General features: G+C 52.8%; 1 protein-coding gene across 1 annotated transcript; it reads right to left on the bottom strand.

Annotated features, from left to right (window-relative positions):
- Positions 1 to 2,074: 2,074 nt before the first annotated feature.
- On the bottom strand, positions 2,075 to 5,447 carry LOC137148652 (phospholipase A2 inhibitor gamma subunit B-like). The gene is made up of 5 exons (XM_067541573.1): positions 5,399 to 5,447; positions 4,508 to 4,624; positions 3,556 to 3,708; positions 3,175 to 3,315; positions 2,075 to 2,295 (listed from the first exon to the last, which is right to left on the bottom strand). The coding sequence occupies exons 1-5, from the start codon at positions 5,445 to 5,447 to the stop codon at positions 2,075 to 2,077; spliced, it is 681 nt and encodes a 226-aa protein (XP_067397674.1).
- Between the last annotated feature and the right edge of the window lie 13,788 nt (positions 5,448 to 19,235).

Raw genomic sequence — 19,235 nt, 5'->3', positions numbered from 1 at the left:
CTCTCACCAGTAAAGAAGCGAGGTTGGCAGGAACCTCCCACTAAGCTGGGGTTGGCCAAGAACAGCCACGTCCATTCGTTGACGGGTCCTGCTGGTTTTTTTCCCGATGGTCAGGAGAGATCCCAGGTTGCTGTTAGATGCTCTGGACAGAAGGGGCTCTCAGGAGGGTCAGGTGACCAATTTGCACAACTGGGTCAAAGGTCACCATGACAGGCTGGAGACACCTGATAAATAGCAATAATGAGGTACAGCACCTAGCGCAATGGGGTCCTGGGCCGTGACTGGGGCTGCTGGGTGCTACCATGATACACCTAATAAATAACACCTAGAACGAGAGGGTCTCAGGCCCAGCAATAAAAATATGATATTTGATCTCTCTCCCCTCCAGCAGAGGTTGAACGGCAGCATGTTACCAGACAGCTGCTGCAGTCTCTGCTGACGGAGCAGCCTTCCGGAGCACGTCGTCTCTGGGGGAAGTTGAACCTGTCACCACAGGGTAGATAAGCCCAAAGCTGCACTAGAAGGGCTGGTGTGAGAGCACTAATGCAGCACCAGGCTTGTAATCCTCTGCCACAATGCAACCACTAGAGGGGGCTGAAGAAACCCACTGGCTCTCACACACCTAGTGTCTGCAGTAGGAGAATGCTGGACAAACTGAAAGTAAAAACCAACAAGCCGGTCACTAGGCCTGCCTTTGTGGCTGGCTCTGGAGGCTGGGGACTGAGGCAGAGACAGAAGCAGACGCCGAATAGAGTGGAAATCAGAACGTCTTGGTGGATGCTTGGCATGCCAAGCAAGGACCGTGTCCTGAACGAACGCAGGCTGCGGGAAGGAGGCACCAAGTATAGAAAGCTGAGGGAGTCCTGGCTTAGCCGGTTTGGCCAGCGGAAAACAGACAAATATCTAGGAAACGGGATGTTAAGGTTAAAGGTGGAGGGTAAGAGGTGGGTTGGAAGACCCAGAAGAAGATGGGTGGATGGCACACTAAGGGATCTGACGAACAGCGGAACCGCTACAAACAGACTGCAATGGAGCTGGGGGACTTAGTGACAGGAGCTAAGGACAGAAGAAAGTGTCGCAGAGCCCCAGAGCTTCCCGTGCCTCTGACTGTGATGCAGGCTTTCTGGGAACAACCTGTTCTCCCCATCTTATTGCTAAGCCGGGCTCTCACAGGGGAGACCCACAGCGCCACTACTTCAAGACTAACTCCCAGCTCCAACATGTCCGTTTCGTAATGTCGCTCCTTCAGCAGGTCCCAACCCTGTTGGAGACCGAATTGATGTTCTCCTGGGCTGTGTTGCCTGATCTTAAGGCATGGCACGGCTTCCATATGAGGCGAGACTAAAAAGATTAGGGCTGTTCAGCTTGACAAAGAGACGACGAAGGGGGGGATGCTATAGAGGGGTAGAAAATCATTCAATGACCTGGAGAAAGTGACTAGAGAATTGCTATTTCCTCTGTCCTGCAGTACCAAAGCCAGGGGTCACCCAATGAAATTAACAGGCAGCAGGTTTAATACGAACAAGAGGCCGTACTTTTTCCACAATTCACAATTAACCTGTGGAACTCATTGCCAGGGGATGTGGTGACAGGCAAAAGTATAACGGGGTTCAAAAAAGAGCTAGATCAGTTCGTGGAGGATGGGGCCAAGATGGCTGGGGACGCAACCCCCTCTCCGGGTGTCCCGAAACCTCAGACTTCCAGAACGAGGGAGGGAAAGAGAGGGGTAAGTCTCTCCAAACTTGCCGTGTTCTATGCACTGCACCTGAAGCTCTGGTACTGGCCACTGGGACACTGGGCTAGCTGCACCGTTCACCTAACCCGGTGCAGCTGCGTTTCTGTCCTTAACTGGCTTCTTGACGGCACCACTCACAGGAATTAATTTTTTCCCTGTTGTAATAACTAAATAAATAAAATTCCAAAGAATTTGGTCTCCAGTTTGATTTATTCAGTGCAACACCGTAACGGGGAGGTGAATCAGTCCGGGAGCTGGGAACCCCTGGTGGGGGAGAGCAGCTGACACAGGCTGCGGGGTGTAATTGAGGGCGATGTCGCCGTTGTGTGTGATGGGGAATCAGGAGAGAAGCTTCAATAGGAGAAGCCCAGCGAGGGCAGGGAGGAGAAGCCCGGCTGCTCCTGGAGCCACGCCCCCTGCGCTGTAGGCCGGTCTGCATTCTGCTCTGGTTAGATTTGCTCTGATCCCAGTGAAGGTTTCTGGATCTGTTTTCAAGTGAGCGCAGAAGGACTCGGAAGCGCAGCCCTTCATGATGATCTGCGCTGGATACCCACCTGCCTCTTTGGGGGGAAGCAGGCGATTGTCAGGGAGTAGCTCTGCTCCTCAAGATAGACGGGGACATAACGGCTGTCCCCTCTTCAGGGCCCCTCCGAGGTGCCCCACAGCCTCCATCTCCCCTTCTGCTCTGCTCCCCATAGCCTCTCCCTTCTCCTCCGCTCTGACACAGACGCCCTGTGTATCCTTGAACAAGTCACTTGCAAGCCCGATCCGGAGCCCACCAGTGACACCAGGATTGGATCAGGCCAGTGTTACCTTCCCCCTTCCCCAGCTCATCGAGCAAAGCAGCAGCGCAGTGCTGGTGGCAGGGGTGGGATCTCTAAGAAGGGTGGCTTCGTAATTTATTAAGGCACCTTGATGGGATTCTGCAAAACTAGGCTCAATTCCCAGCCCTGCCACAGCCTTGATGTGTGACCGTAGGCAAGTCACGGAACCTCTCTGTGCCTCAGTTTCCCCATCTTTTAAATGGGGAGAATGATTCTTCTTTTGACTGTTTAGATTGCAGGCTCTTTGGGGCGGGGACTGTATCTCAATAGGAAGCATTCATCATCTGGCAGAGGAGGGGACCCCGCTATGGATCGGGGGTCTGTGAAGCACCTGACATGCCAGGGGCTCTCATTACTAAGCCAGTCCCTACTACGAATATCTTAGAGACTAAACTAGACACAGGCAATAGATGGGAGGAGAACCAGATGCACAGGAAGGGAAAGACATTGGCCCAAGATCACACCAGAAACAAGAGCTGGGAATAGGACTCAGGTGTCCTGATCTGCTGTCGATACCTTTACCTAGCGGACTCCACACAGCGTCTCACTTCTGCCCTACAGCGGGAGGGGAAACAACAAGGAAATATAACCCTCGAATAAATGAATGGAAGTTACCAGTAGTTTGGTTGTAGGTGACGTTGATGCATTGGGTCTCAGCTCCTACACAATCTATGGTCTCTTCACTGCACTGCCCAAAGAGGAACACGTAACAGGCTGGGCAGCGCCCGCCATTGGGTTTGGTTTCGGCCGGGGGCACTGGGAGGAAGCGGAGGAAACGTGGTCAGCTCAGGGGATGAGCCACAGCAGGCGTTGGGCCCGGGAGAGCAGCTGGGGGCTGCGCGGCTCAGCCCTGGTGCCCCCTGCAGGGGGAGCTGTAGCTCCGGAGCCGATGAACAGGGGAGGGGAGCAGTTTGCAGCAGGGAGTTAACCTGGGTTAAGTCCAGGCAGCCGGAGGTGCAGGGGTGGGGGACGAGAGGCGGAGCTGGGGAGACGTACCTGTAACATTCATTGTTCTGCAGGCCTCTCCCACGCAGCAGGCGAAGATTGTCCGTGTTGCCAGTCCCTTCACCAAATTCATTGAGACGGGGCTGGTTTTACAGAGGCTGGATTTGGCACAGCCCTTGATAATGTACTGGGACTTTTGTCCTGCTGCAGAGGAGGAGAAGAGAGCAATTTCATTACCCTTCCAGGCCCACCCCTTTGGCGCCGTGTTCACAATGACGCCCTGTGCCGTTATCCTTCCTCTACCCATGGGGAAACTGCCCACCGGATCAGCCCTGCACACAGCACAGCCGGGGAGGAGGTGGCAGTGGGGTTGCCCCCTGTGTAGCCACAATCCCGGTGGGCCGGACGCTCCCTGTGAAGTGGGAGAATCAGAGACTGAGAGAGACCCACCTGGTGGCCAGGGATGACCGTAGGAGGGGAGAGATTGGGGCCGAAGTCCCCACCCTCATTCGGGACGAGTGGGGATTTGAACTTGGCTTCCCTACGGCCCAGCTGGGTGCCCCAGCTGCTGGGGTCTCAGGGCAGCCCCTCTGCCACCACCACCTTTTCCGAGGAAGGGCTGACCCGGGTCAGTCGCCCGGCGAGGGGTTCCCGGCTGTGGACTTAGGGGGCCGGGACTTAGGGGGCTGAACTCCACATTTCCCATTGGCTGGCGTGGGGGGAGTGCTCGGTGCGCTGGCTTTTGTGGATCCATCCTTAGTGGGCCCCTGACACTCTGGCTGGCTCATCCCCGGGAATTTGGCATCTCAGAGCTGAGCCGCAGGCCCCATTGGGGAGCTAGCCACAGGGTCTGGCATGGAACCCAGGCGTCCTGGCTCCTTCCCCACAGCTCAGACCCATCCACCCCATTGCCTTCCTGGAGCCGGGACTAGGAAAGGAACCAGGCATCTTAGCTCTCCAGCCTGTTGGATGAGCCATGTTGGTTAGGGTCCATTCCACCTACCGAACGTGGTTTCTGTTAGAATGACGCTACAAGTGTCTTTCTCAGCGACACAGGTCTGTAGGGAGCCCGTGCAGTTGTTTCCTGATCCATTGCAAACCTCACACTGCAGACAGGCCCCTAGAGAGGGAGAGAGAACACAAGTCACCTGGATTTGTCCCTCCCTCGCCTTCCCCTGAGCTCTGTGAAGCACCCCGGGTACAGAGCCCTGGTGTCCCTCATCCACCGCGCTGCCCTAGGTTTGTCCCTGGTCCCAGCTGGCTACAGACATTTCATGCTGCTCCGTGGCTGCATCTCCCCGGCTGTGCTGCAGTGTTTAGTTCCCCAGTGGTTTTTCCCACCTCACAAATAAGAGAGGAGATTCCCCAGGGCTGTGAGCTGGTATCGCTCTCTCCAGCACAGGGCACCAAGGGATGATGGACACCTGCCAGTGGTTGCAGAGCAGCTCTACGCCCCACGGCCACCGCTGGTGACCTGGCCCCATTGACTCCAGTGGGGCTACGGCCGATTGACACCCGGTGGGGACCAGAGAGAAACGTCCTTCGTATTGCCGGGAGCTCCTGTTACTGAAATTCACTCCACTGCCTTTCAGAAACCAGACAATCCCTTTTCAGAAATATCCTTGGCTTCTGTCCAGCCCTGAATCATGCCAAGTCAGGACACGGTTCTAGTGATTTAAAGTATAAATATTTCCTCCCATTTCCACAATTGTTTCACTCATTGTCACAGGGACTTTGTGACTTCCAGCCCTCTCCTCCTCTGCTCTTGTCACTCAGACCCTCCCAGCCGGCCCCCGTTACATTGATTAACAGTTTTATCTGCTAGGCTGCTCTGAGCTTTTGTACATTGGAGAAGTCAGGAAATCAGCCCCTGTAAGAACAGAGCCTCACTCACCCACAGCCAGGAGAGCAGCGAGGATGCAGACGGCAAGAGAAGCCTTCATGGTGATGGGGAAGCAGTAGATCGGCGCTGGGGGTCTGCAGCCAAAACTCTGGCCGGGGGATTTATCACAGCCGGGCTGAAATGAGAGCAGAAGAGGGATTGCACATGCATGATCCGGACTGCAGGGTGGGTGCAACCTCAGCCGTTTGCACAGCTCTGGAGTAGCCACACCTCCGACCCCTTTGTGGCTGGTGTGTTTGCGGCACCCACCTGGAGAACCCAGGGACTAAACTCAAACAGTCTCGCCGGACGGCTGCAGCGTAAAATGACTTTGTTTCCAGGAATCAAGAGCGATCACTCACAAGACCCAAAGAGAAGAGAGAGACAAAGCAGGCTGCTCCCGATGGCAGCAGGCGACAACTCAGCCCACCTGGGTCTAGGCTGGTTCTTTCCTGGCTGCCTCTGGTCGCACGCTCAGGTTGCCAACCCTCCAGCATTGTCCTGGAGTCTCCATTAATTAAAAATCCATCGTTAATGAAAGTTTATGTCATGTGAGGGAAGCTGGCCGCTCTGTCACACGCTTCCCTGCATACTCCCCCTGAAGACTACCAGCGAGTGCCAGAGACCCCACTCCCCTGACCCACCCACTCTTAAAGTGACAGCTTGCCATTGCAAACAGCCCTCGACACACAAGGTCCAGCTGCCTGCGACGCGGCTCCCAACCACGCACTACTTTTAATGGCGGTGGGATCCTAGGGCCCAGGCCAGGCCAGGACAGGCCAAATCCGTATCCCTCTTCCAGGGCCAAGTTCCTTTTGTGTCCCCATCCCTGCAGATCAGCCTTGGGGCCTCTGGACCATCACCCGAGTTTCCCTGGGAGGGGAGGAGGAATTTTAGTGAACCCCAATGCGATGGGGTTTTGCTCCTGACAACACACAGCAGTGGTACTTCCCCCACCCACTCGGGGTCATTCACATTGGCACAGACCATCAGGCAGCCACAGACTGGGCAGAGAAAATCCCCCTCCCCCGTCGCAGCAACAAGCTCTGCCGTCTCCCCCGCCCCATGGCGGTGCACTGCGCTTGGGCATTTCCCACCTTTGGGAGGTGTCACAGCATTGTCAGTGCTCTGCAGCTGACTCAGTTTCCCCATATTTGTCTGGGGGTTCAGTCACCCTCCTGCTCTGCTCTGCCCTATGCTCCCTGGTAAGGGGGGGTGGGTAGAGTTGATTTCCCTGGTCCCAGCAGAAGAAGTGCAGAGTTTACACGGGAGTCAGAGAGACTCACAACTACAGCGCAGCGGTGAGTGGTTCCCCTTCCCACCTCCCCTCAGTCTCAGGCAGCTGTTTGCAGAGGCTGGGAAGAGACCTGGAGCCCACGGGTGTTTTCTCTTGGATAGGACCCGTCAGCTGCCCTCTTTGCATGCTGGCTCTCACCTTCTTCAACACTCCTGTGGTGCAGGGGTGGGGCTGGCAGCCAGGACTCCTGGGTTCTGTGCCTGGCTCTGGGAGGGGAGTGAGGTCCAGTGGGTTACAGCAGAGGGGAGCTGGGAACCAGGACTCCTGGGATCCAACCCAGGTTCCAGAAGGGGAGTGGGGTCTAGTGGTTAGATCACTAACAGACCAGAGGGTATCACTTACCAAACACTCCCTAGCGAAAGGTTTGCCTGGAGTGAAGTACGTGAATAATGCAGCGAAGCAGAAAAGCTGTACCAGGCGCTCGCTCTTTCCAGTCACATCTGGGGCTGCCTCTGTCTCTCTCCCTTTTTATAGCAGGGCTCAGGTCCCTGCTGTGACCCAGTGCAGGACATCAGACGGATTTGCATGCTGTCTCGGGTCGAATCTATACGTTTCTATTCCCCTCGCCGGCCCGGCCCCCCTTTGAACGCCTGTGCACACTGACACGTTCTCCTCCCCTCCTGCCACGAAGTGGAACTAGAGGAACGAGGGACACCAGCTCCCGTGGAAGGCTGGGGGTGGCAGCGTGGGGCAGCGGGTCACACAAGGGACAGGGCAGCAGGACTCCAGGGTTCTGTTCGTGGTGCCATGTAGATTAAGGGCAGGACTCTTGGATCCAGTTTCTGTCCTTGGGAGAAGAAGGATCCAGTGGTTAAAGAAGCGGGGGTGGGAGCCCGGGCACCTGGGTTCTATGGAGTGGAAAGTGGGGCACAGTAGAGCAGGGTTGGGTGAGCCTTGGAAATCTGGGCTCTGTAAGGATGTGGCGTCTAGTGGGTTAACACAGGAGGAAGGGGCCCTGCAGGTCAGGACTCCTGGGTCCCAGAGAGAAGTGAGCGGGAGCTAGTAGTTAATACTGGTTGTCAGGACTCCTAGTTTCATTCCCCAGCTCTGGGATTGGAATAGAGTCTATTGGGTTAGTGCGTGGGGCTGGGATCCAGGACTCCTGGACTCTATCCCTGGCTCCAGAAGGGTAGTGTGGGCTAGTGGAAGGAGCAGGAAGGGCTGGGATTCAGGACTCCTGGATTCTCTTCCCAGCTCCACCAATCGCTCTGTGACCTTGGGAAAGTCACAGGATCTTTCTTTCCTTTCCATTGTATACGTTACAACGACATTGCGCGCACCTCCACAGGACTGCCTAATACCCTGTGAACGTTATCAAATCATCAGGTAGGTAAATTTGCCAATGCCTTTGTTATTGATTTACCGTTCCCATGACTTTGTGAAAAGCCTGATTGGAAAGAGTGTGCAGGGAGGAATATTAGCTCCTGGAGTTGGGAGGTCGCTTGTCTAAGAGAAGCACTTGCTAACATGAAAGCATGACAACTATTAAAGAATGGACACACGTCGTTTCACTAAAAAAAAACAAAGCAAAACAAATCAACCCAAAGCAGACCAGACCGTTGTCAGAGATTTCCCTGAAATCCAGGCTCCTGCTTTTATGACCTGGCTGTTTTTTTCATGTTACAGGTTTACCCATGTAAGGCTGGTTAAGACTTTGTGGTCTTTTTTCAACTGCACTAGACCTTTGATTTAAATCTGTATGTTTAGCCGAAGGAGCTGGAGAAGGTGGCAGTTTTAGACACCAGCTACAGAAGGCAGGAGCTACTGCAATGTGTATTGGACACTTAAAGAACAGCAGTAACCATACATGACATCTAAAAGCATGAGGCAGTAAAGAACCATTATCAGCCCTGTGCAAAGTTCCTGGGCTATTAAGAAAATTCATCAGCAGCTTTACATTTCTAGTGATATTTTATACAGCTGTCTGCATACCAATTCCCCTCCCCCTCGACAAATACCCATTGTATTCATCATCACATTGAAGCAGCCCCAAAGAATTAATTTCCTGGCATTTATCTAAAACTTTTCCCTGTCTAGGATATAGCCTGGCTCCATGTCCTGTCCCCAGGATAGCTAAAAGACCCTCTCAAGATGGCAGGTGACAACTTGGCTCCTCTGGCGCAATAGAAATCTCAACAATAAAAGAAATGTTTGTCTGTGAGGGAGATAGAGCCTTCTCCAGGGCGGTCACAGACTGTGGAACTACCTGCCACAGGAACTAAAGACCATCACGAACTTCCCCACATCCCGCTCCAAGTGCGAGATGCATTTTTTGACCCATCTTGTCTGACATAGACACGGAGCAGCAGGTATATTTATATATATGTCAGACTCAACCAAATCAATAACTCTGCTGCACACACTTCTTCCCCTGGGGAGAAGATGAGAGAACAAACGTGAGAGATGGATGGTCACATGGCACTGCTGGAAGGTCCTCAGACACTACGGTGACAGGCATGGTATAAAAACCTAGGTAGACTAGACTAATGCCTATAACACACGTTGTAAGCTCTTGCACACACTTCTCAGCCGTTCTGGCTTTGTTTCAGTCAAAGAAGAAGAGATCCAGTGAAATAAAAATGACAAGATGCTTTATAAAATATATGATCCCAAGCTTTCTACAATCATGTTCACTCGTCTTGCCAAGTTTCCTTGAAATAAATTGCACGGCGTGCAAAAAACAAAACAAAACAACTTCAGTCCAGCACTTTGCCAAATGCCGTGTAAGCCTATTAGAGGCTCAGTGTTTGTAAATTGTGAAGGAAATGTTCGATTACCGGGTAAAACCCACATTTACACGCCCTCGCCCGATTGAGCTCAGTGAAACCTCAGCACAAAAATCCTGGGGGAGATTCACACCCCTCTGGTCACAGCAATTCATTCCCCCTGTGTCCGGCGGCTCAGCCCCCGCTCTGCCCCGGGTCACGTCCCAAGGGATCTGAGAGCGTTGGAGCCAAGGAGACCCCTGGCTCTGGCACAGGTGCAGGGGCCTGTGCGGTTCCAGCCCGGCCAAAATGACCCATGGCTGGGCTGGGACTGGCCGCTGGGATGGGAGAAGAGGAACTGCAGCCGGCAAAGGCCTTGTGCTGCCAGTCACGCCGCGCTGGCGGGTGGGCGGGCGCCTGGCTCACGTGCAGAGCTGGGGTTGGCGTTCTCGGAGCAGCTGGGTCCGTCCAGGCCCTGAGCCCTCCACCCCCCGACATCTTGGCTCATCAGTTTATAACCGATGCCCAAACACCAGGATGTGGCCGAGACGGCAGCAAAGGCTGAAGATGCTGTGCTAGGGGCACGTGAGGAGTGAGTTCTCCAGCAGAGCCATCAGACCCCACAGCCCTCCCCGGGCCAGGGAGAGAACCCAGCAACCCTGATTCCCCCTTTGAAGAACAGACGCAGCCCCCACCCCCCACTTCACTTCACTTTCAAACCGCCTTCATTCTCGGTGACATCAGGGAAATGGAAACGAGAGCCGGCTTACACCCTGAGTGTGGTTCCATGGGGCGCCCCTGCAGGGCAGGAGGACCCGTTTCAGGACGTTAACGTGGAGGAGATGTCAGGCAGCTGGAGGTGTGGGTGTGGAGGAGGAGAGGCGGAGGTGGGGAGTTGTACCTGTGGTTGTTCTGCAGGCCTCTCCCACGCAACAGGCAGAGCTCATCCTTACTGCTATTCCTGTCCCAAAATTCACAGAGACGGAGTCAGCATTGCAGGAGATCGATGTATCACAGCTCCTGATAATGGTCTGGAGCTTCACTTCCACTGCACAGAAGGAGAAGACAGAGATTTTTTCCCCTGCCATGCCCACCTCTTGGCACCATGTTCCTCTACCCATGGGGAAACTGAGGCATGGAGAGAAGGGGAAAGTGACTCATCTGAGGTCCCACAGGAGTAAACAAAGTGATTTTGTCACCTAAATCCAGCATTTATATCCTCTAGCTCCTCACTCAGCTATCGCCTACCCCTGTATGCCCTGAGTCTCCTGCCCATAAAGGCCTTTAGTTGACCAAATTTTCACCAGTGGGTAGAGGCAGGGCCACTGAAATCCCACGCCGTGCGTCCAGCCACCCCTTAACCATGGCAGGATTCACAAAACCAGATCAGGCTGGGCATAAAGCACAGCCAGGGCTGGAGCGGGTGGTGGGGTTACCTCTGTTTACCCAAGATCCCAGTGGGTTGGTTGCTCCCCGTGGACGGGGAAGAATCAGGTTCCAGGGAATGTTCAACTATTTCAACTATTTCATACAACGTGGAGAGATTGAGAGAGACCCACCCGGGGGCCAGGCACAGCTGTAGGGGGGGAGAAGTTGGGGCTGAAGTCCCCACCCCGATTCGGGACGAGTGGGGATTTGAACTTGGCTCCCCCACAGCCCAGCTGTGTGTCCAGCCGCTGGGGGTCTCAGGGCAGCCCCTCCTCCACCACCACCTATTCCAAGGCAGGGCTGACCCGGGTCAGACGCCCAGCGAGGGGTTCCTGGCTGTGGATCCCAAGCAGAGCTGGGTGCCTCCGTGCAGCCGTGACATAGGGCCAAACTCTCGGCGAGGGGCGGGGCTAAGGCCACACCCCTCTCGTCCCTGTTTCCTATTGGCTACCTAAGGCAGCTGTCTGCTCGGCATGCTGGCTTTTGTGCTCCCCATCCTCAGGCGCCTCCCTCTCCCCATGCACCGTACAGGGAGCCCGGGCCCCTGACCCAGGATCTGGGGAGTGGACTCAGCTGTCTGGCTCATCACCTGGACTGAGTCTCAAGCAGAGCTGAAGTGGATGCGTGCAGCCACCAGAGGCTTCATGTGCAGTCGCTGTGACTTTTAGGGTCCCACAAACCCTTCCCCAAGCTCCCTGTCCTGGCACTGGCTCTGCCCCCCGGAGCAGCCAGGTGGGTGCCCTAGGACGGCTTCTCCGTCTATGGGAGGCTCGAGTTTTCTCTCCTCTCCCCCTCCCCGGTGATTGAAATAAAAAATAGTTCCCTGATCTGAGCGACCACTTTGCAACCAAAAAATATACCAGAAACTTTCTTACAAGTGGGGAAGTTCATACATTTGGTTACAACCATCTCACTTTTGGCGGTGTTCTTCCAAGCACGTCTTCTTCGCACGCGAAGGGTGTCTTCCTTTACTGACATGGCACTTCTAATAACGCCATGGCTAGACTCTCACCAAAATAGTATTTGAACTGCCAAAACTGCAGCCCCCGGCAATATGCTGCCTAGATCTTTCGTTTGAGAGCCACTGCTTGCCCCACTGAGCCTACGGCTCCCTTGGGCAGTGAGCCCATGGGGTCTGGCATAGAACCCAGGAGTCCTGGCTCCCCCATCCTGTTCTCAGACCTGTACTGATTTCCATAAGAAGGATGCCACAAGCGTCTTTTCCGGCGGCGTAGGTCTGCATGAGGCCTGTACAGCTGTTTCCGTGTGCAGAGCAAACCTCACACTGCAGACAGGACCCTGGAGGAAGAGGGTCACACAAAGGACAGGGCGGCAGGACTCCTGGGTTCTGCTCCTGTCCTTGGGAGAAACAGGATCCAGTGATTAGAGAAGTGGGGGTGGAAGCTCGGGTGCCTGGTTCTATAGAGTAGAGTAAAATAGGGTTGCGTGAGCCTTGGAAATCTGGGTTCCATAAGGACATGGGGTCTAGTGGGTTAATACAGGAGGAAGGAGTCCTGCAGGTCAGGACTCCTGGATTCCATAGAGAAGTGAGTTGAGTCTAGTAGATAAAACCAGTTGTCTAGACTCCTGGGCCCAGCTCTGGGAGGGCAGTGGGGTCTAGTGGTTAGAGCCAAGACTCCTGGATTCTACCACCAGATTTCAGGGGGAGCATGGTCTAGGGGTTGGAGCAAGACTTGGAGCCAAAACAAGTGGGTTCTCTTCCCAGCTCAACCAATCCTTCTGTGCCCCTGGGAAAGTCACAGGAACTCTCTCTCCTTTCCTTGGCATAAATTATAACAATATTGCCTATATCCAGCAGATCTCTTACGTACCTTTGCAAAGTTCTTGGTACTTTGATGTGCTGGGCATGAGGGATAAAACTCGGAGGGTGTTTTGGTCTTTTCGCTCCTTCGTTCCAGTGACGCACGTTCAGCCCCATTTAAATGCAGCATGGTACTGAGGGACCAGGGCATGAAAAAGTATCAGGGCACAGGATGCAATCGAGATACAACCCAATGAGCAACCAAGGAAACCGATTCTACCATGCTGGCAAAATCATTCCAGGACTTCACATGACTTTAGCAACAGCGGTAGCTGTTATTTGGGAGTAGCCTCCATCAGCCCCAACTCCCTCACACTGGGTCAGAAATGTAAGGCAAGAGTAGAGCTGGATTCCCGCACCCTACCCAGAGGAAATGGCAGATTGAAGGGTCACATTCATCTGAACCAAACTGGCGAAGCAAGGGATTTGCATGGCAGAGGCTTATGAAGGTTGATAGCAGGAGGGGACAGGCATTGCTGCCTAGACGTGTGGGTGCTGCCTGAGAGCCCCAGGCCTGGTTTGACCTTCCTTTCCCATTCTTCAAAGTTAGAGCTCATTGAGATTTTATTAAGAGTCTTTTGTTCTGTTCAGTGCTCCCCAGAGCTGAAATCAGCACAGCACTCCTGCCCGGCTTGGCAGTGAGGTTCCCCCGCCAAGGCCTGAAATCACTGAGCTGAGACTCCACAGCTGGGTGGCACGTCCAGAGACCGATGCTGGGAGGTCAGCGTGCAGAACCAGGTGGTAGCAGAAGGGGACGATGTGCAGCTGGTGACGGGCAGAGCAGCTTGCAGAGTGACCGCCGGGGCAGCCGGAATATAAACCCCGGACGGCCAAGCAAGCAAGTCGCCTTCTTCTTCTCCCCTCCTCCCCCGCAACCAAGGTGGGAGGTGATCTCCGCAACTACACCTCTGGGCTCTGGGTCTGCCCTGACTGAGGACAACACCTATGAAGGGAGGGGCACATTAATGGAACTTCTTGTTGCTAGACTTTAGAACTGGAGGCAAAAGGAAACTGTCCCACAACCTCTGAGGTGGGTGTTTTGTTCAAGGTTTTATGCGTGTGAAACCTGCTCGCAGAGTTTTCCCAAGTCAAGGCCAGGTCACTTTCCCCCTTTTATGAAAAGTCTCTTTTCTACAGTGAGGCTATGTCTACACTGCAGCGCTAATTCGAATTAGCTTAATTCGATTTTCAGAAACCGATTTATAGAAAACGCAGCAGATTATCCACATTATGGAGTTTTTGCTGGTTTATTGCATCCCCACTGGCCAGCCTTAATTCGAATTAGAAAGCAGTGCAATGTGGGAAGCTATCCCACAGCGCAACTAACCACGGAGGCTGTTGTGACGGGTGTCATCGTCCCAGGATGCAGCGCTGCTTCTCTCCCCTCCCCCCCCAAACAAACAGGAAAAGGATTTTTGTGCTATTTTTTTATTCCCTCGATTGCCATTGCTGCAGAAACATGGAGCCAGCTGAACTGTGCTTTCATTTTGATCAGGGTTTGTCCTGGATTACTTTAGAACTCGAGTAAGAATGTGAAGAATAGTGATCTATGCCTCCGTGGGTGCCGTGATACAAGAGATCCAGCAGAACAATGACCCTAGATATTGCTTGCCTTTGATTTTTCCCTCTACCAAACCAACGCCCCACCTGTATGCTGTTTTCCTTTAATGATCATCCCCAAACCCCCTGTATATTGCTTGTCTTTGATTTTTCCCTCCACCAACTTACACACTGTATGTTGTTTGTCTTTAATAATCATCCCACCACCCAAGCCCATTCAATATTTGTGCCCGAGAATTCCCTCCTGACCTACATGTGATTTAATAAAGAAACACTGTGGAATGATGCAAACCTTTATTTCTTTACATTCAATCAATGAGGGGAGGGGTTCTTTCATGGTCTCCAGGGATAGATAGGGTGGTAGCTTGCTGGCCAGCACTCAGCGTGGGCACCACTGCTTTCTGCTCACATCTGGGGTGGAGGTAAGCACGTAATGCCTCCTGGACAATCTCCTCCGAGACCTATTGGGGCTGGGGAGGGGGAAGGTGGCATAGCCATCTGTTGAGGAGCATTATTGAGGGGCTGCAGGGGGACTCTGTCTATGAGATGCTGTAGAATGTCTGCCTGGTCCCACATGACTGCGATCATTGTCCTGCAGTTCTCCCATTTCATTGGTCAAGGTGAGCCACTTGCTTCTTTGCTCTGCCTCTGTGGCTGCTGAGACGTTCAGAAGGTCCACAAACATCTCATCTCTCCTTTTTTTTTCTTTTCCTTTTTCTAATCTGAGGCAGTCTGTCAGCCCCACTTCTTAAGGGTCGGTCCACTGGCAAGGTGTCTGTAGAATGAAAGATAAATAAGAAGGGAGCCACAGTTAAGGTATTAAGAGACTGATACAAATCTTTCCATTTCAGTGATGAGCCCAAGACACAATGTATCCGCATGTAGCATAGTGAAGAAACTCTTAATAAAGTAATAATTACCATACTGAGAACATGATAAAATGTAGCAAATGATTTAAAACCCATGCAGCACGCGCGGAGTGGGGGGGTGAAATCTTTCCCACCCTTAAAAACAAACTGCACAGGGTTTGCTGGGTATTTTAAACTCATGCAGCACACAGTGGCGGGGGGGGGGGGGGGGGAATCTTTCCACCCCTTAAAGACACAAACTGCGTACTGTTTGAAAACACAGAAAAAAATAGAGCCGTGGGTAAGCACCCATGGCACTCAATGAAATGCATGAGATCCCCCTCCCCACCAATGTGCAAGGACAGAAATGCTAATAAGAAAGAAAACTCACCAGATGTACCTTCCACGGGATCATTCGTGCTGTCCTGTGTGCTGGTGGACTGCTCGGGGATCAGGAATAACTCCTAAGACCTCAGCTCGACTCCATGCTGGAGCACGTTTGGGCTTTGCAGTAGCCATGCTGAGAACAATGGGAAAGCTCTCTCCAGGCTGGCGGCAAGCACAGGAAATGAAGAATCAAATCTTCCCGGGGCTGCTTTGGGGGAGGGTACTCTGAAATGGGGCACCATGGGATACATTCTGGAGGCCAATTAATTCAAATTGCGACCACACTCTCACTAATTTGAATTAACAACTACAAATTAGGTGCTACACCACTTGCAGAGGTGGTTTTATTAATTCGGTTTTACAGGCACCTTGATTAGGATTAACAGTAGCGTCAGTTTAGACGCGTCTGTAATTAATTCAGATTAAGGGTCCTTAATATGAATTAAGTCGCCAGTGTAGACCAGGCCTCAGTCTCTGTGCATGCGAGAGGGGAAGTGTTGCCTCTGCAGGCGCCCATGGGGTGGTGTGTGATTGCCCCAGGTGAAATCAGAAGAATAACGAGGAAACAGGGTGTTAAACTTAGAAGGGAAGGGTAAGAGGTGGGTTGGAATGTGAGACCGCCCCAGGAACTGTGCACACAGATCAGATTCAGACTCCTTGTTCTATTGTCTAAGTGAGATAGAGGGAGAGAGAGATTTTTCCTTGACTGTCACGATAATGGTATGGTGCTGTTCAGTTTGGCGTAAGTGGACTCCATCTTGAAGTGAGCTCTTTCCTGAAACTTGTACTATTGAACCTAAAAATATCTTGATGAATTCTCTGTGTGCGAGTGAGGAATGTATGTGCAGGGCATAAAAAGACACCAACCTAAACTGCTCTAACAACCGAAAGGGGAGTGAAGACACCAACTGCCATGCTAACCCTGAAGGCCGAAGAATACCTATCAACGAGCCTAAAGTGCAAATTAACGACCCTAAAGTACAGAAGGATCCAGCCTGGGAACAAACAAAGCACAGAAAGAAGAGACTAGTCCTGCTTTCAATTAGCTGGTGATTAACAACGATACTGAACCCAGAGGCAGCATGACCCAGCCAGGCCCAGAGACTTACACGAGAGCCAGAGGCAATTATTAAAGATGGGTAAAAACATGGAAACTTTGGGTCTCGTTCTGCAATTGTCATCTTGGAGCATCGGATTCACGTCTGACAGAGGCCCGGCCACTAGGTTGGCTTGAGCAACACATAAAAGGACTGGTCATTATATCACACCAGCTCGCAGAACCCTATGAATGTGTGTGTGAATGTGACGGCTTTTTAATATTCTGACATGTACAATGAATGTGGCATATTGCCTTGTCCCCCTGAATAAGATCCTGCTCATCTTTTCTAAGTATAACAGGAAGACACACACTGAGATGGTTGGATGGCACACAAAAGGATCTCATGAGCTGCTGAACTGGGGAAGGGGGACTCGGAGATCTGGGGATAATGCCAGGTGCCCCAGAGCATCCCGTGTATCTGAGCATGACGCAGGCTCTCTGGGAACGACCGCTTCTTATTACAAGGCCCCGCGCTCTCATGAGAGGGCCCTACAGCTCTGCTGCTTCAAGACTAGCTCCCAGCCCAGCATGTCTGTTTCGTACCGTCACTCCTTCGGCAGCTCTCAAACAGTTTACATCCCCATTGGAGGTTGAACTGATGTTTTTCTGGGCTGTGTAGCTCTCAGCCTGTGTTGCCTAATTTCCCCACTGGGGTCTTTCTAAAGCTAATCTTAGGGTATGGAATGGCTTGCACATGAGGAGAAACTAAAAGGATTAGGGCCATTCAGCTTGGCAAAGAGATGACTAAGGGGTGTGTGACAGAGGGCTAGAACATCATGTAATGGCATGAAAAAAGTGACTAGAGTGCTATTTCCCCTGTCTGACAGGACCAGAACCAGAGTCACCCAATTAAATTAACAGGCAGCAGGTTTAATATGAACATGACGCCTTACTTTTTCCCCGCAATGCACAATTAACCTGTGGAACTCATTGCCAGGGGATGTGGTGAAGGGCAAAAGTATAACAGGTTCAAAAAAAGAACTAGATCAGTTCATGGAGGATGGGGCTATCGATGGCTATTAGTCAATAAGCTCAGGGACAAATCCTCAAACTCCGGGTGCCCCTAAACCTCAGACTGCCAGAAGCCAGAAAGGGAAGCCTGGGGTGGGTCTCTCCAAAATTGCCATGTTCAGTGCACTGCACCTGAAGTTCTGTTTGTGCCACTATCGGAGACAGGACACTGGGCTAGCTGCACCGTTCACTTGACCCAGTACGGCCGCGCTTCTGTTCTTAACTGACTTCTTGACACCATGCACGAGAATTACATTTTTCCCCTTTGAAATAAATAAGTAAAAAAATTCCAAAGAATTTGGTCTCCAGTTTGATTTATTCAGTGCAACATTATAAAGGGGACGTGAATCGGTCCAAGAGCCAAGAGCCCCTGGCAGGGAGAGCGGCCAAGGCAGGCTGCAGGCGTGTATTTGAGTGCGAAGTTGCTGTTCCGTGGGGTGGGGAATCAGGAGAGAAGGTTCAGCAGCAATAGACTAGCGAGGGCAGGGAGGAGGAGCCTGGCTGTTCCTGGAGACACATCTGCTGTGCCCGAGGTTGTACGTCCTGAAAGCACACCCGTCACGCTGGCTGTGACTCCTGGAGACACGCCCGTCACTCTGGTGGCCGTGACTCCTGGATCTACACTCGTTATGCCTGGCGAGGTGGGGTGAGCTGGAGAGCGGGAGGGGCCCACAGGAAGGCACTGATGGACGGGCTGGCTTGTGTCCCCAGCCTGCACCATCCACCCTGCCACCATGACAGGGAGCAACACTGCCCCCCCACCTCGAGAGCGAGGCCACAGGTGCCCCCTTCAGTACCTCCCGGATACTCCCTCCAACTCCCCACCCCAAATACCCCTCCCAATACACACACACCTTCACTACCCCCAAAGTACCCCCTCCAATACCTCCCCACAGTACCCCACAGCTCTCCTCCCCTCTGGCAGTGTCTTCTCTTTGGAAACTTGAAATATGGCAACCCTAGCAGCAGGGAGTCTGGGTCCTGCTCCAGGTGGGAGCAGCTGGGTTCACACCTGGGGGAGCCTACAGCCCCGCCCACTAAACTCCCCCCACCTGGGGCTGAGTGTGGTTCCATGGGGCGCCCCTGCAGGGCGGGAGGACCAGGCTCAGGACCTTAACGTGGGGGAGGTGCCAGGCAGCTGGAGGTGCAGGGGTGTGGGAGAAGAGGCGGAGATGGAGATATGTACCTGTAACCGGGGTTGCTCTGCAGGCCTCTCCCATGCAGCAGTCGAAGCTCATATTTACTGTCGTTCCGTTCCCAAAATTCCTAGAGATGTGGCCGGTTTTACATTCGATGGATGCTGCACAGCCCCTGGAAATGCTCTGGGTCTTCACTCCCGCTGCACAGGAGGAAAAGACAGAGATTTGTTCCCCTTCCACACCCACCCCTTCAACTCTGACTTCACAAAGACGCTGTAGTAAGTATAAGACCTGTCATAAGGCCTAAGTGGAAAAAGTCAAGTGAACAGGATATAAGTGGAAAAAACAAGCCAACTGAAATTGGCACAGGAAAGTGCTGATACTGCAAGTATATAGATTGCCAAGATATTACTAAAATGCAAATTATGTAGCAGGTGCAGGAGGCACCAAGATACCAAAGGGATAACTAACTCCCTAAAATGACACTTTGATGAATAGCAATGACTAAACGGTGATACATGGAGTTGTTTTGCCCAAATCAGGCAATTAACGG

Source organism: Emydura macquarii, unplaced genomic scaffold, assembly GCF_026122565.2.
Source record: "Emydura macquarii macquarii isolate MOO-44397 ecotype Brisbane River unplaced genomic scaffold, CSIRO-AGI_Emac_v2 contig_676, whole genome shotgun sequence".
Lineage (NCBI taxonomy): Eukaryota > Metazoa > Chordata > Testudines > Chelidae > Emydura > Emydura macquarii.
Note: the sequence above shows the minus strand (reverse complement) of the source record. Positions and strands in the feature narration are given on the sequence as shown.

Excerpts from the sequence above, each read along its gene's own strand:
- LOC137148652 (XM_067541573.1), bottom strand. The coding sequence starts at position 5,447 with ATGAAGGCTTCTCTTGCCGTCTGCATCCTCGCTGCTCTCCTGGCTGTG. Across the intron at positions 4,625-5,398 it reads CGCTGCTCTCCTGGCTGTGG|GGGCCTGTCTGCAGTGTGAG; the intron begins GTGAGTGAGGCT and ends CTCCCTCTCTAG. Across the intron at positions 3,709-4,507 it reads TCTAACAGAAACCACGTTCG|CAGGACAAAAGTCCCAGTAC; the intron begins GTAGGTGGAATG and ends CCTCCTCTGCAG.